Source organism: Scyliorhinus canicula, chromosome 19, assembly GCF_902713615.1.
Source record: "Scyliorhinus canicula chromosome 19, sScyCan1.1, whole genome shotgun sequence".
Lineage (NCBI taxonomy): Eukaryota > Metazoa > Chordata > Chondrichthyes > Carcharhiniformes > Scyliorhinidae > Scyliorhinus > Scyliorhinus canicula.
This window is the reverse complement of record NC_052164.1, coordinates 42966296-42981157: the sequence shown is the minus strand read 5'-3', so window position 1 is coordinate 42981157 and position 14862 is coordinate 42966296. Positions and strand designations below refer to the sequence as shown.

Sequence of the window (14862 nt, the reverse complement as noted above, 5' to 3'; positions counted from 1 at the left end):
ATAAACAAGGAAGTCATCAACATGGTAATGAATATTGTGATTTTTCCAAATACAGAATCTTTATTACTTACTGTTGCCAGATAATTGCCCTCCCAGGTTCTCTGTAGGCCCAGATCGACCCTCTGACCCTTGAGATTCTCCACAGCTGCAACCTTTGCTTTGATCTGTGGCAAGTCGGCAGGTGGGATAGTCTTAATCAGCTGATATGCTCTCCACCTATCAACAGGGTTGGAATGAAAGTAAATTTAGCTTGAATGTAAAGAAAGTCCAGAAAGTTTAGAGCTTACTTCAAGGTCTCAAAGCATTTTACAGCCGATGAAGTGAGAAGCGTAGTCACAGCCACACACCATCCATGGAGATATATTGTCATTTCTTCACTGTCTCTGGGTCAAAAATCCTGGAACTCTCGCCTGATGAAACCTACTCGTAACAATAAGCAATTTTCATTTTCATTTAATTTCATTTCTGAGCAACACTGTGGACGCACCTAAACCACAGTGACTGCAACGGTTCAAGAAGGCAGCATACCACCGCCTTCCCGAGGGCAATTAGGGGTGCCCAATAAATACCAGTTACGCCAGCGCAACCCACAACCCATGAATGAACTTTTTAAAAAAGCTTGGGGAGATTGAAGAAAATAAGGAGTCGCCGGAGTCACTTTGCTGCTGGAAGTTGGTTTGGGGATACTCAGACGGCTGAATGGAACCATGTTTAAAAGACACTGGAAGATTCACCATGGCCTGGCAGGGATAATGGAAACTGTTGAAAAGCAAAATAAAAGCTTGGAAGAGCTGAGAACTAAATCTTCAAAACTACTTTTCTGCTGGGAGTGTAGTGTTTGGTTATGTTAGTTAGATAATGGTGAAGTAATCTTTTCTCAATTGTGTTAGTAGCCTGTTAAATCATGTTTGTTACCGTAAAGGTCTTAAAACATGAAATCTTGTCCTGCAATTCTTCCAGCTGCTTTCTGCGCAATCCAAATCGGCCTTGATTAATCAAGCCCAATGGGAATTAGACAACCTGTATGCCAAGGGTCAAGTTATGAGGAGGGATTAAACAAAAAAGGAGAAATTTCCTGAAATTTATGCAGTTAAGGGTGATTTGATTTAAGTTTACAAGATATTAAGGGGAACAGACAAAGTAGATAGATAGAAATATTTCCACTAGTCGAGGAGTCTGAGGAGACAAGGTCAAAAGATTAGAGTCAGGCCTTTCTGGAGTGAAATTAGAAAACACTTCTTTGCACAAAGGGTAGTTGAATTTTGGAACGGTCTTCTGCAAATGGCAACTGATACAAGATCAAGTGTTTGACTGAGCTCTGCACAAAATGTATTAAGGGATTTGGCGCCAAGGCAGGTATGTGGATTTAATTGCAGACCAGCCATGATCTAACTGAATGGCGGAACAGGCTTGTGGGACAAAATGGCCTAATCATTGTTCCTAGGATTATTTAGTAGGGCCTAGTTGCCAAACTGAAAATTCTTTAGAAAGGAATTTAGGTTGGTTGAAGGGAAAGACCAATATTTCAAGCTCTTTCTTCATTAGAGTCTTATTGCTCATCAACAATTAGCTTTGATAGCTTAAATGACACATATCCATACTTTACAATAATCCAAGTTACTTTACATGGTCAAATCCTGTCATAAAAAAAGTGCATCTCCATGGAGCAAGCAACAGGACTCAAGATTATCTGCTCTATAATGAAGCCTTTTGTCACACACCAGATATTGTACATTGTCATCTTAATACCTGTATTACAAAAAGCGTAAGCAAAAGCAGTAATCTGCCTAACAGCAAATATAATCATAGAATTTACAGTGCAGAAGGAGGCCATTCGGCCCATCAAGTCTGCACCGGCTCCTGGAAAGAGCACCCTACCCAAGGTTAACACCTCCACCCTATCCCCATAACCCAGTAACCCCACCCAACACTAAGGGCAATTTTGGACACTAAGGGCAATTTATCATGTCTAATCCACCTAACTTGCATATCTTTGGACTGTGGGAGGAAACCGGAGCACCCGGAGGAAACCCACGCACAGACGGGGAGGATGTGCAGACTCCGCACAGACAGTGCCCCAAGTCGGAATCGAACCTGGGACCCTGGAGCTGTGAAGCGATTGTGTTATCCACAATGCTACCGTGCTGCCCACTACATATAATATTCTAACTATAATTTAACCACTGGTTTAAATAGCTTTCACATTACTTATTTGCATTTGTGCTCATGTGTATTTAAAAAAACCTCCGATCCCATACTATGCACCTTTCTTTAAGCATTAGTGACAGATTTAACGTGGGTATGCCAGTGCACATCAGCAGTTGCACGGTTCTTGACAGAGGGTAGCTCAATGACTGTAGATCTCTCTCCTGTTGCAGCCTTCATCCACCATCACCGCCATTGATACTATATGAATATTGTCTGCCTGAGCCGTCATTGAGGACTTGTTTTGGATTGTGCTTTGTGTGGTTCCTTCTGTCAGACCTTACTGTCATGTGTGACCTGCCAGGAGTTTAAGATTCCTGATGGCATTACTCTCGGAACAACCAAGGATTCTCCATATACTCCTTCGCCCGGAAGGTCATCACCCGTATCCTCACTAGTTGCCTTCTCCCAGTCTCTGAAGAAATCCTTCCGGAAAGCCAGGGTGGCATCTGACCAAACTGTGGAACACTGGACGTAATTTTCACTGCTCAGCAACTTCATCTAAGATCCAGCAGAGGGCAGCAGAGCAGAGCAACTGATTGGCTGTTGCTGGGAAAATTTGCATCAGTGCATTGTGGTCACGGTATCAAGAATGTGTACCTGAGCAAGATACACTCCGTGTTCAAGTGAAGGCAAGCATCCAGCAGAGGGCAGCAGAGCGGAGCCGCTGACTGGCTGTTGCGGGGAAAATTTACATCAGTACATTGCGGTCACTGTATCCAGAAGGTGTACCTGAGCAAGACACCTTCCGTGTTTAAGTGAAGGCAAGCATCCAGCAGAGTGGAGCCGCTGATTGGCTTTTGCGGGGAAAATTTGCATCAGTGCATTGCGGTCACTGTATCGAGAAGGTGGTTTGTGGAGGATGTCAAGTGACAATTAAACCCCAAACACTCCGACAGTGTTTCCCTCCCTACCTCCTCCTCTAACCAAAAAAAAACAATCACTGTAAGGATCCCAGCCGAGTAAAGATCAAGAGGGAGACTCGAGGGCAGGTAGATGTAGAAAGAAGTTGAACCGTGATGTCACAGCTAGCAGGTAAGTGATTGGCTGGTGACTGGTAAGTAGTTTTTCTTTTCCCTGAGGTGTGTTGATAAGGTAAGGTTTCTCTATTTCTATTTTTTTAAAATCGTGTGATTGGTAACAATTTTTCTTTTTTTTCCCTTTTTCATTTATCTATTATTTGATATTATAGTTGGGCTAAGTTAAGTTTAAGATTTCAAATGGCAGGAGATCTCAGACCCGTGTTATTCTCCTCTTGCTCAATGTTGGAGCTCAGGGATGTGGCTGATGTCCCTGGCTCCTTCACATGCGGGAAGTGTGTCCAGCTGCAGCTCTTGTTAGACCGCATGCCGACACTGGAGCTGCGGATGGAATCACTTTGGAGCATTCGTGATGCGGAGGAGGTCGTGGATAGCACGTTTAGGGAATTGGTCACACCACAGATTAGGATTGCTGAGGGAGAAAGGGAATGGGTGACCAAAAGGCAAAGAAAAAGCAGGAAGGCAGTGCAGGTGTCCCCTGTGGTCATCTACCTCCAATAAAGGTATACCGTTTTGCATATTGTTGGGGGAGATGGGTGGGAAAAAGAGTGGAAGGGCTATAGTCATAGGGGATTGAATTGTAAAAGGAGTAGATAGACGGTTCTGTGGTCGAAAACGAGACTCCCGAATGGTATGTTGCCTCCCAGGTGCACGGGTCAGGGATGTCTCAGATCGGCTGCAGAACATTCTGAAGGGGGAGGGTGAACAGCCAGTTGTCGTGGTGCATATAGGCACCAATGATATAGGTAAAAAACGGGATGAGGTCCTATAAGCAGAATTTAGGGAGTTAGGAGCCAAGTTAAAAAGTTGGACGTCAGAGGTAGTAATCTCAGGATTGCTACCAGTGCCATGTGGTAGTCAGAGTAGAAATGAAAGAATAGGCAGGATGAATGCGTGGCTTGAGAGATGGTGCAGGAGGGAGGGGTTCAGATTTTTGGGATATCGGGATCGGTTCTGGGGGAGGTGGGACTACTAAAAATTGGACGGTCTACACCTATACCTAATATTAGTGTTTACTGTTGGATACCAAGTACCATGGGCGCGATTCGCCGCAAATGCGGAGAGTCGTAAAGGCTGCCGTGAAACTGGCCGTGTTTCACGGCAGCGTCCGCGCCCCCTCCCGGGACCCGATTCTCTCCCCCGGGCGGGGCTAGCAGCGCGGCCCCATGAAGTACGGCATCGCGGGCTTAGCGACCGTCACTAAGCCCGCGCGCCAAATGTCACGGCGGCTGACGCGCACGATGACGTCAGCCGCGCATGCGCGGGTTGGACGGCTCCAACTGCCGCATGCGCGGATGACGTCATCAAGCATATGCGTCAAACCCACGCATGCGCGGGCCGTCATGCCCCTCAGCCGCCCCGCGGACTGATCCTGCGGGGCGGCGGAGGAACGAAGAGTGCGCGGGTATCGGACCTGCTGCCCGCCGATTGGTGCCCACCGATCGCAGGCCCATGCCACCCTTGGCACGGCCGTGCCAATCGGTGCCATGGTTGTCCGGCACGGCACTTTGCGGCCGTTTTCACGATCGGTGAGAGCAGTGTTTGCGTTCGTGAAAACGGCCGTAAAGGCCTGGGAACTCGGCCCATCGGCCTGGGGAGAATTGCTGTTCGCCGTAAAAAATGGCGAGCAGCGATTCGTGTCGTGGGGCGGCCGTGGGGGGGGGGGGGGGGGGGGGGGGGAAGGGAGAATAGCGGGATGTCGGGAAAAATGTCGGGAAGGCCCTCCCGCTATTCTCCGACCCGTCGTGGGCAGCGGAGAATCGCGCCCCACGTCTTAATTTCTCATTGTTGATTTTCTTCAATTTCTTGACCACAAAGGCTTACGAAGACCAAAGTAATCGGGGAATAAAAGTGCACCCGAGGTTCATGGTCACCCACTTTGCAAATCTGTTACGGTTTACTCTCCGAAATCTTGTGTTCACGATTGTACACACGTCTCTGGAAACTTGTGTGCACTTGGTTCATTTTAAATTAAATGTTTGACCCCAGAGTTTATGTTGTGAGCTTGAATGCATCAGATTCCCGTGGTGTAGGCAAAGAATGAGCGACCCAGATAAATCATTGGCACAGATTAGGAACCCGACAGCTGGATAGAATACATGGTCATCAGCTGGCGCTTCAGAAAGAATCAAGGGCACCAATTTTGTGACATACAATTTTGGAGCCAAAATAGGCAGGCTTGGCACACATTCATCAAAGCGGTGATGGCAACTTAAAACAGATAATTTCAACAAAAAAAAATAATCTCTGCTTTGAGTGGTGAGAAGCACAAGTAACAAAGGTCAAAATATCCTTTCATATCAACAAATCCAATCTGTGAGTGCACTTGTCTAACAGGGCACCCTGCTATATTCATGCACTGCTTTTAATGGAAGCCACAGAGATGAACAAATGGCTTTTGACACTGAGAAATGTCAGACAGCTGGGGATAAATAGAGAGCATCAGAGCCCAAACTCCAATCCTAGCAGAAACTAGGCTTTTGTTCCACTATGCTACACATCTAAAAGGTTCAGGGACTCAAGTGCACAACTGCAGTGTTGGCAATTGAAGCTTGAGGGAGAAATGTTTTATTGCAGTGTAAATAATTATAGGTTCAAATAGTTTTAAACATTTCAGTTTACAATTACATTTTTCTCCTTTCCTTGGATTACCACCTTGCCATGGTGGAGAGATTTGAATGTTCCATTGATCCCAAGAGGAATGCTGTTGAAAGGCTCGAGCTTCTGGCAGGGTCACACATGACAAATCGCAATCCAAAACAAGGCCTCAAAAGCGGATCGGGCAGAAGATGCTCGTATGGTATCAACTGCTGAGATGGTGGATGAAGAATGCAACATTATGGAGATCTCCAGTTGTTGAAGTTCCCTTGCTACTAGAAATGGACCGACGCCCCATCAAGGACCTTGGGCGGGGTTCTCCGTTTCTGAGACTAAGTGTTGATGCCGGCGCAGAATTTGTGGTGTTCCAAGACAACAAAACTGGCGCCACACCTTGGCAGATTCAGCTACTGCTAAGCAGCTAGCACTGCCGCCATGTGGAACATAATCAATTGCAATGAGAAATGGTGCAGAATTTGTTTGCTTCACGATTGACATTGAGGAGGCTGACAAGCTGCAGCCACATATACACACTGCACTGCTCACGCATGCCATCCCAGTCAACAAGATGACAGCTGGACGCGCGGCCCCACGCTTCATGGATGCAGAGCTGGAGACGCTCCTGGACGGAAGGGAGGAGAGGCAGATGGCCCTGTACCCCAGCCCGGGAAGGAGGCTGCCAGTTGCCACCATTTGCCATGCCTGGGCTCAGGTGGCATAGGTGTTGAGAGCCATGGACAACACCACCAGACTGGCCAGCAGTGCCGGAGGAAACTGCATGACCTCCTCAGGACGTCCAGGCTGAGTAGGCAGCACTGTGTCCCTGGGCACTAACCCCCATTCTCACACCCGTAACCCCACCCCCCAATCCAGAGGGCAGCAGAACCCCCAGCCTGCACCACTTGCTGGTACCCGTACTGGCTGCCATGGCCACGTGTCCTGGCTACTGAGGCGACCAGCTATCCATCTCCTGGGCTGCATGCGGCAGCCTGTCTAATACTGTCATTCGCACTGCCCCCCCCCCCCCCCCCCCCCCCCCCCCCCCCCCCTCCCCGACGCTGAGAGCAGCTTGGATGACAGCCCTCCACCTCAGGTGAAGGAAACCCTGGAGCTCGGGTCTAAGGATGACACTGACTTCCCGCCACAGCTGTCTCCAACACCCGCCACCATCCCAGGGGCACTCACCTCAGTTGGGTACTTTAGTTAAGAGGCCCCTGGGACACTATCTGGTGTGCATCGCACAGCTAATCCGGTACAGCAGGCGGAGGTAGGAACACCCGAGGGGGTGGACAGTCGGAGGGTGTGGACTGCACTTACCTAACAGGGTGTGGGATGCGGTTGTCTGTGCCCCCAGTCAGTCCCCCCCCCCCCCCGATCAGGTGGCAAATCTGGAGGCGATCAGAGCGCATGTCCCTGGGCCTCTTTTGCCTTCCTGAGCTCCATGTCCTGCCCATCTGCCCTTCTCCCGGATCCTCCTCGTCAAAGGAGGCCTGGCGTTCCTCCTCTAGTACATCGTTATGCTGCTGCATGATGTTGTGAACGACACAGCAGGCTGCCACGATGCGGGTGACCCTCTGAGCATCATACTGGAGAGCCCCTCTCGTGCAGTCAGGCACCTGAACTGCATCTCAGGAGGCAAAGCACTGCTTAATCACGCTCCTGGTTGCTGTATGGGCGTTGTTGTGGTCTCCGCGTCGGCCTGTGGCCTCTGGGAGTGAGGGAGGGCACGCCTTGAACACGTCAGGAATCGTCGAGTGTGCCAGGTTGAAGGCGCTGTGCACTGTCTGGACACAGACGTGCATGATGCTCATCTGATTGTCACATACCAGCTGCAAGTTCTTTGAGTGCAACCCCTTTCATTTGGTGTAGAGCGGCCTGTCACCTGCAGGTGCTCGTCAGGGGATATGCATCCCATTGATCACCCCTTGGACCTGGCACACCCCGCCGATGGCAGTGCACCCTGCTGCTCGGACTACATTGAAGTAGATGTATTAAGCCGCCTGTGCATATCGGGCCTCCATCACGGCACGGATGGCCCTGTGCACCGAGGTCTGTGCAATCTCAGAAAGTCCTCACTTGGAGCCAGGAAGGACCCCGTGACATAAAAGTTCAGAGCAACCGTCACCTTGATGGCAACCGGGAGCGGGTTCCTACCACATACCCCCACGGTGCCAGGTGCGCCGTGATTTGGCAGATATGTTGCACTGTCTCTTTGCTCAGCCGAAGTCTTCGGCATGCCCGGTCTGGCAGGTCCTCGAAGGACTGGTGCTGCTGGTACACTCGAGGCCTCATGCGGCGCCTCCTTTGCTCCGCCTCTTCCTCGGCTTGTTGTGGGGCTGCCTCTTCATCCTGGGCAGCTGCCTTCAGTTCCTCTGTGGCACACTCTGCTGCTGCAGCTTCCTCCTCCTCCTCAAGCAGCTCCAGGTCGCACAGCCACAGGGTATCCCGCATTCAAGGCTGCGGTGACCAGCAGGAAGGCCACCATTGCTGGTTGAATTCCAATATCCATTGTCTGCAGGAGGTGAATGACCGACATGTTAGCATGCTGTATACCCCCCGGTGTCCAACCAGGTCCAATGGGCTACATGGTGGCCCCGGTTGGCACTGCAGGCTCTGCCCCCGCATGTTCCCTCATCTCCGCGCCCCTGGACCTAACGATGCCCGGCACAAAGGGGGCCTATGGCTCTGACGCTTGTCCCTGATGCCAGGGGTACCATCAGCTGAAACTGCCCTTGCCTGCAGCCCCCATCCAGCCTCCTTGTAGATGCCTGAGTGCGCGTTGCCCCGGGTGAACAGCCAGAGGATGGAAGCCAGGTGTGGGGTGGGGGCACCCATACGGCTGGTGTCACTCTGCACAACTAGTGGCCAAGGTGGGTGGTCAGTGGGGTGTGCAGAAAGATGGCTGCCTTGCACGCCGCAGCAATGATGATCCATGACTGGACGGCGCCCCAGTCCTGCAGGGGGTCAGCCCAGCCACTCAGCCTGTTCCCTCGTCCCTCGTCATCCCCCTTCTCTGGCCTGGCAGGCACCCCCTTCTCCAGCCTGGCAGGCACACCCCCACCACCCCCAGCCAGAGTCTGGCCTGGCAACCCACAGTTGCGCCTCTCCATGTCCTACATCCTCTCTCCCCCACCAGCTATGATGCCATTTTCACGATTTTTAAAAGCAGAAGTGAACCGTGCCATCGGGAACTTGGTCCATCGGAGATGGAGAATTGTGTAGGCCACGGAGTCGGGCCTGCTAATGACATGTTTACTGTATATGTGTTCCGGAACGCATTGACACCGCTGTCGAGGTGACGGAGAATTGCGATTTGCTGTCAAATCGGCACTCGCCGTGATTTTGGCGTTTCGCGATTTCAGCATCGGCCAATGGAGAATCTTGCCCCATGTGTCTGCTGATGTGCAACGACATACCCACATTAAAAGATGTCCGCACCAGATGTCTATCTAGAGGAAAACAGCATACCCCCTACAAAGATGAGCCCTGCTGTGATCAGCGAGAGGTGATATGGACAGCACTGTGAGATCTGAAATCCCTAACTTTGGCCCAGCATTTAGACCCTTGGAATAGAAACAGGAGGGCTTTGGGCGCCGCCGGCCGTGTCATTCCGGGTGCGCCGCTTTGACGCAAGCGTCAAGGCCTGGCGCGCAAAATTCACGCGCCGCCACTCCTCGTCCCCTGGGGGGGGGGGGGGGGGGGGAATAGGGGGTGAGGAGCGGCCTCCGACGCTGGAGTGAAACACTCCTAGTTTCACTCTGGCATTGGCTGTTTGTCTCCCTTTGGGAGAATTGCGCCCGAGAAATTGTAGAGCTCGAGATGCAGACGGATCTGGATGTCCTTGTGCATGAATCACAAAAGGCTAATATACAGGTATAAATACAGGTATAGAAAGTAATTAGGAAAGCTAATAGTACGTTACTGATTGTTGCGAGGGGAATTTAATATAAAGTAGAGAGCTAATGCTTCAGTTTTACAGGACATTGGTGAGACTACATCTGTATGCAGTACTGGTCTCCTTATTTAAGGAAGGATGTAAATGTAAATGGACGCAGTTTGAAGAATGTTTACCAGATTAACAGCCTGAATGGACAGGTTGTCTCAGGAGGAAAGGTTAGGCGTGTAACCACTGGAATTTAGACGAGTAAGAGGTGACTTTTTAAAATATAAATTTAGAGTACCCAATTCATTTTTTCCAATTCAGGGGTAATTTAGCGAGGCCAATCCACATACTTACACATATTTGAGTTGTGGGCGTGAAACCCATGCAAACACAGGGAGAATGTGCAAACTCCACACGGGCAGTGAGTCAGAGCCGGGTTCGAACCTGGGACCTCGGCGCCGTGAGGTTACACATGTTGAAAATGAAAGCAGTAGTTGTTGGCCACTATAAATGGTTGATCTACATATCAAAACTGAATTGAGCTACCAACATGAGGGAAGGTGCAGGGGGAAAATCCAAAACTAGAACATAAGCAGATATGGCAAGAATTTGAAGTGATAGTACATGATTATCAAATTGTCCTGACAATGATGCTCAGTTACCTTTGAAAAACAGACTGCAATGTGTCCTCAAGTTTACGCAGGATCTTGGGTGGAGTCGGCCATTTCACGTGTTTCCCATAATCCTTCATGCTTCCAACATTCTGGAAGCGCCTGCGTACCTCCCGGATATAAGACTTCACTTTGTACCTTCTGTAGTGGTTTATGATAATGTAGACAGCTCTGACACGTTTGTAGCGAAGCCGAGCTATGGTACCTCTCCAGATCTATAAAAGAATCAAATGTTTCATTACAGAGAGTGGACCAGAAAGACCACACGATACCTAAAAGAGAAGTGATAAAAGAGAAGCAACTAATCATATTCCTTAAGTAGGATATACAAAAATCTTATATTCCAAGTTCGAAGTGAAGGTAAGCGTTGCTCAACAGTAGATTCTTGATCACCTGCAGTTCTCATGTTATGTGGATTACCTGCCATCCTTACTTAGGCATTGGATGACATTTACCAAAGTTAGAACCGCCTTGATTCAGATAGATAGAAATAGCTTTTCTCTACTTTACAGGAGCATAGGAAACAGAGGAAAGTCAGGACAGGAGCATGCCATTCAGCCCCTCGAGCCTGTCCTGCTATTCAATGAGATCATGGTTGATATGTGGCCTAACTCCATATACCTGCATTCTTCCTCTCTCAAGGTTATTCTGCACCTTTCTATCACTGACAACACTGAGATAATCTGATTTATGGCCTTTATAAATGCAGCTCTTTTGACATCTTCGAGGAGAAATTCTACATTGTGAAGCCGGAGGGCTAACTGAACCTCCAGACTCTTGATAGTTTTAAAAATAATCCACCTTCTTGCAGTTGCCAAGATCAGGAAGTCGAGATCTAGAGATTAAAGGATTTGAAGCCACACCTTAAATGCAAATATCTCATCCTCTTCTTTTCTTAAGCTACCTGCTCTATGTGCAAACCTAACCAAATCCTGTCCAATCCCTTGGACCCTGACAGTAGATCAACAATTGCCAACCTTCGCCCCTCTGTGTTTCCCTCCTGAATATCTGTTCACTCACAAATAAGTCTCCTGTTACTCATGACATTCTAGTGGATGAGTCCACTGACACCACAGGTTTGATTGAAACATGGTTAATGGGTTGAGACACATTGACTCTAACTGAGGCCTCCTTTCCTGCTTATATTTTTGTTCTTTCCTGTGCTATGAGCGTAGCTGGCTGGGTCAGCATTTGTTTCTCATCCCTAATTGCCCTTGAGAAAGTGCTGAGCCACTTTATTGAACTGCTGCAGTCCATAGTGGTCTCTATCACCAAGTCACATCTTGATCTCTCCCTGTTACTTCAGTACCATTAATAATTTGAACAACATACCTCCTCTGTCATCCATTCCCTTGAATTTGCTATCTCCTGTAGCTTCTCAATCTCTTCCCTCACAGTGCCATCTCTGACCAATGCCTTGTATCCCTCGTTTCCAAATCCCAATTCCTACTGCAACCTTCAGGAAAGACTCCTCCTCCCCCAAATTACATTAAAGCATTATCAAACTCCTTACTGGCTCCATTTGACATGATCCTTCTGCAATCCATCATCTGATGAGCTTCTCCTTTATCTCAACCTTGATAGCGTTGTCCCCAAGAAAATCTTCCATGCCTTGTCATTCTTGGGTGGAACCCACAACTTTACTCCTACAAGTCCGAAGTACAGAGACTCGAGGGCATCTGGCAAACAGCTGGTTCAGCCAAGTGACTGAGGCCTGGCTGTTTGACATCATGTTATTGTAGCTCGCACTCTGGAGACTAAAGATATGCTGCATATTATTTATTCCATCAACCAGCTCCATAAACTTTTCTCCCCCTGACCCTTCAAAATGTTCATGGAGTTCAATGACGTTGTTGCCACTAAGACTGAGGCCATGAATTCTCTGCCGTGGCAATTTAACATCTTTTCACCAAACCCTGGGCTTTCTCCAATTTGTCTCCCATCACATCCATGAGACTTCCCTCCTGTTCCCTTGACACTAAAATATATTCAAGCCTTGGCTGTATGTCGAAAAATGCTTTCAGCAGAATGCATGGGGAGTTCAGCACTGCCTGACTCCTTATGCATTAAGCCTGGAATTCCTTGGTAACAGCACTGGGTCAAAAGTAGAAAAATAACTCTTCCGCCAGTTAGTGGAGCTTCAAAATAAGAACGCGTTGATATCTGCTAGGGTTTAACATGGAGAATGCTTTCATAATGGAAACCATCAGGCTTTTATCTGCCTGAATTAGAAATTTTGTTTAACAGGAAATTATCAAGATAAAAGTGCTTCAATCAACATGCAAACTGATGTATTTAAATGCTTGAAATCCAGAGTGTTTATTTAACTTCCCATTAGTATTCCATGGAATCAGTTTCATAAATGTTCTACATTTGATCACAGATGATTGACAGTGCTGTCTTCAAAGGAATCACGCTGTATAAAACAGGAACATTTTCAGTTGTCTTCAGAATGAAGCATCCTTTCTGTCCCAGAACTAAAAATGGTTTTGTATGAATGAAACAGAATCCCAGCTGTTTGAAGCAATAGTGTAGTACAGGAGAATGCCATTCGGTCCATCGGGCTGTGCCGGATCTTTGAAAAATCCACCAATTTGTCCCACCACCCTGCTCTTTGCCGATAACCCTTCTAGCTGTTCATTTTCAGGTATTCATGAAGGATTGAGAAGCAGGGACCGCAGATTTAAAGTGATTGACAAGAGTTAAAGACGACATGAGGAAAAAGTTTATTTTTACACCATGAACAGTTTACGGTCTGGAACACATTGGCTGGGGCAAATTCAATCACAGCAAAGGGAATTGGATAATCACCTGAAGGAGAAAGAAGTTTGCAGGTCTCTGGGGAAGAAGCCAGGGGAGTGCGACAAGCATAATTGTTTTTACAGAGAACCGGCAAGGACTTAATAGGCCAAATATGCCCTCCTTCTGTGCTGTAACCATTCTATGATTTTATTCTAAGTATTCATTAAATTTCTTTTGAGAGTGTCATGAATGTGCCCAGCAAGAATAAAACATAATTGGCTGCGAGATGTCCAGCAACAGGTAGAAATCTGCATAGAGACAGCAGTATTCTGGGCTGCTGACTCTCACTGGGGTTTCATATGTCTCCTCATACCAAATCAAAACTTTCCACCCTCACAAATCATTGTTCCAAGTTTGGATACTCTCACAGATAACAGCAACATGTTTCATGACAGCAGTTACTGTTAAGTCTGCTTCCACGTATTCCCAGGCAGTGCATTGCAACGGAACGATTACATGGTAAGAGATTTGCTGAAAAGTAATGCCTTAATCTCTTGCGGATCAAATCTGGCTGTCTCACCGAAGTATTGTCTCATTGCTGGAAAGTAAAGTTCACAGGTATCATCTTATTTTTAAATAAATCTGAGCAGTAGTTTAGCCTGTGTCAAATGCTATGCTGGTGCAACAGGAAAATGCAATAGATTCATGGCATTCGAACTAAGGATACATTTATAAGACTTGAATTGCACTAACCCAAATACAGCGGAAAATAAGGATACAAATTTCAATGCATAGGAGACGGGAGCCACCCACCTCAAGTAGTTGAAAAATGTCTGAAATATAATACTCACACATTATTTTTAAACGGTATGCTCTGCAATGTCTAGTTCAGACTGTGACTAGATGGGAAATCAGGAGAGAGCACAAAAATGGATGCAACAAAATCAATAATTGAGTATTCCCCAAAGTGTCCAGAGACATGTACTGCTTTGCCAGAATGTATACATGACAATTTCTGCTAATGGAAGATAGTTTAAGAAAAGGTAAAATAAAAATGTTCTGTCTGTTCCTTTAACTTGTGCTTCAGTAGTTTCACAAAGCAAATTTGTAAAGGGAGAAAATATTAAGGAGGCAATTAGATTTGGCTTTTTCAGACTCTGAGAAGATTCAACAGAACAGTCTTTATTGGCTTTGTTCTACATTGAAAGCAGGGAATAAAATTAATTCTTTAGGGTGACATGCTGTGAGCAAGCAGCTTGCAAATTGCTTTTCCAAAAATAAGCAGATGCAGCCTTTTGCAATGAAGCTTTGAATGGATGGCGAGGGGCACTTGATGGAGGCATAACAACAAAGAAAGAACAAAGAACAAAGAAAATTACAGCACAGGAAGAGGCCCTTCGGCCCTCCCAGCCTGCGCCGATCCAGATCCTTTATCTAAACCTGTCTCCTATTTTCCAAGGTCTACTTCCCTCTCCTTCTTGGTTTTGGTTTGGTCTCCTTTTTGGTTTTGGGCTTGTGTACCATTATCTTCTGACTGTGGCCCAGGGTAATGTGAGATATTACTACCCGCACAAACATTGATTATGAAGTTGTACTGCCCACCAGACTGCAAGTTGATGTATTTCAAACACATCATAATGCAGTTATTTGAAACTTGATAAAGGTTCCGAGACATTTAAAAATTTATGTTTATTATCTGCAGTGGTGCATCCTTGCAATAAAC

At 47.4% G+C, this 14862-nt stretch overlaps 1 protein-coding gene across 2 annotated transcripts in view; it reads right to left on the bottom strand.

Moving 5' to 3' along the window:
* myo1d (myosin 1D) overlaps positions 1–14862 on the bottom strand; it is a 711487-nt gene that overhangs the window by 266650 nt on the left and 429975 nt on the right. For both annotated transcript variants that reach the window (XM_038778976.1, XM_038778977.1), the window contains exons 17-18: positions 10389–10612; positions 72–216 (exon numbers count right to left, since the gene is read on the bottom strand). In XM_038778976.1, the coding sequence (XP_038634904.1) occupies positions 72–216; positions 10389–10612 (369 nt within the window). The remainder of the gene's footprint in view (positions 1–71; positions 217–10388; positions 10613–14862) is intronic.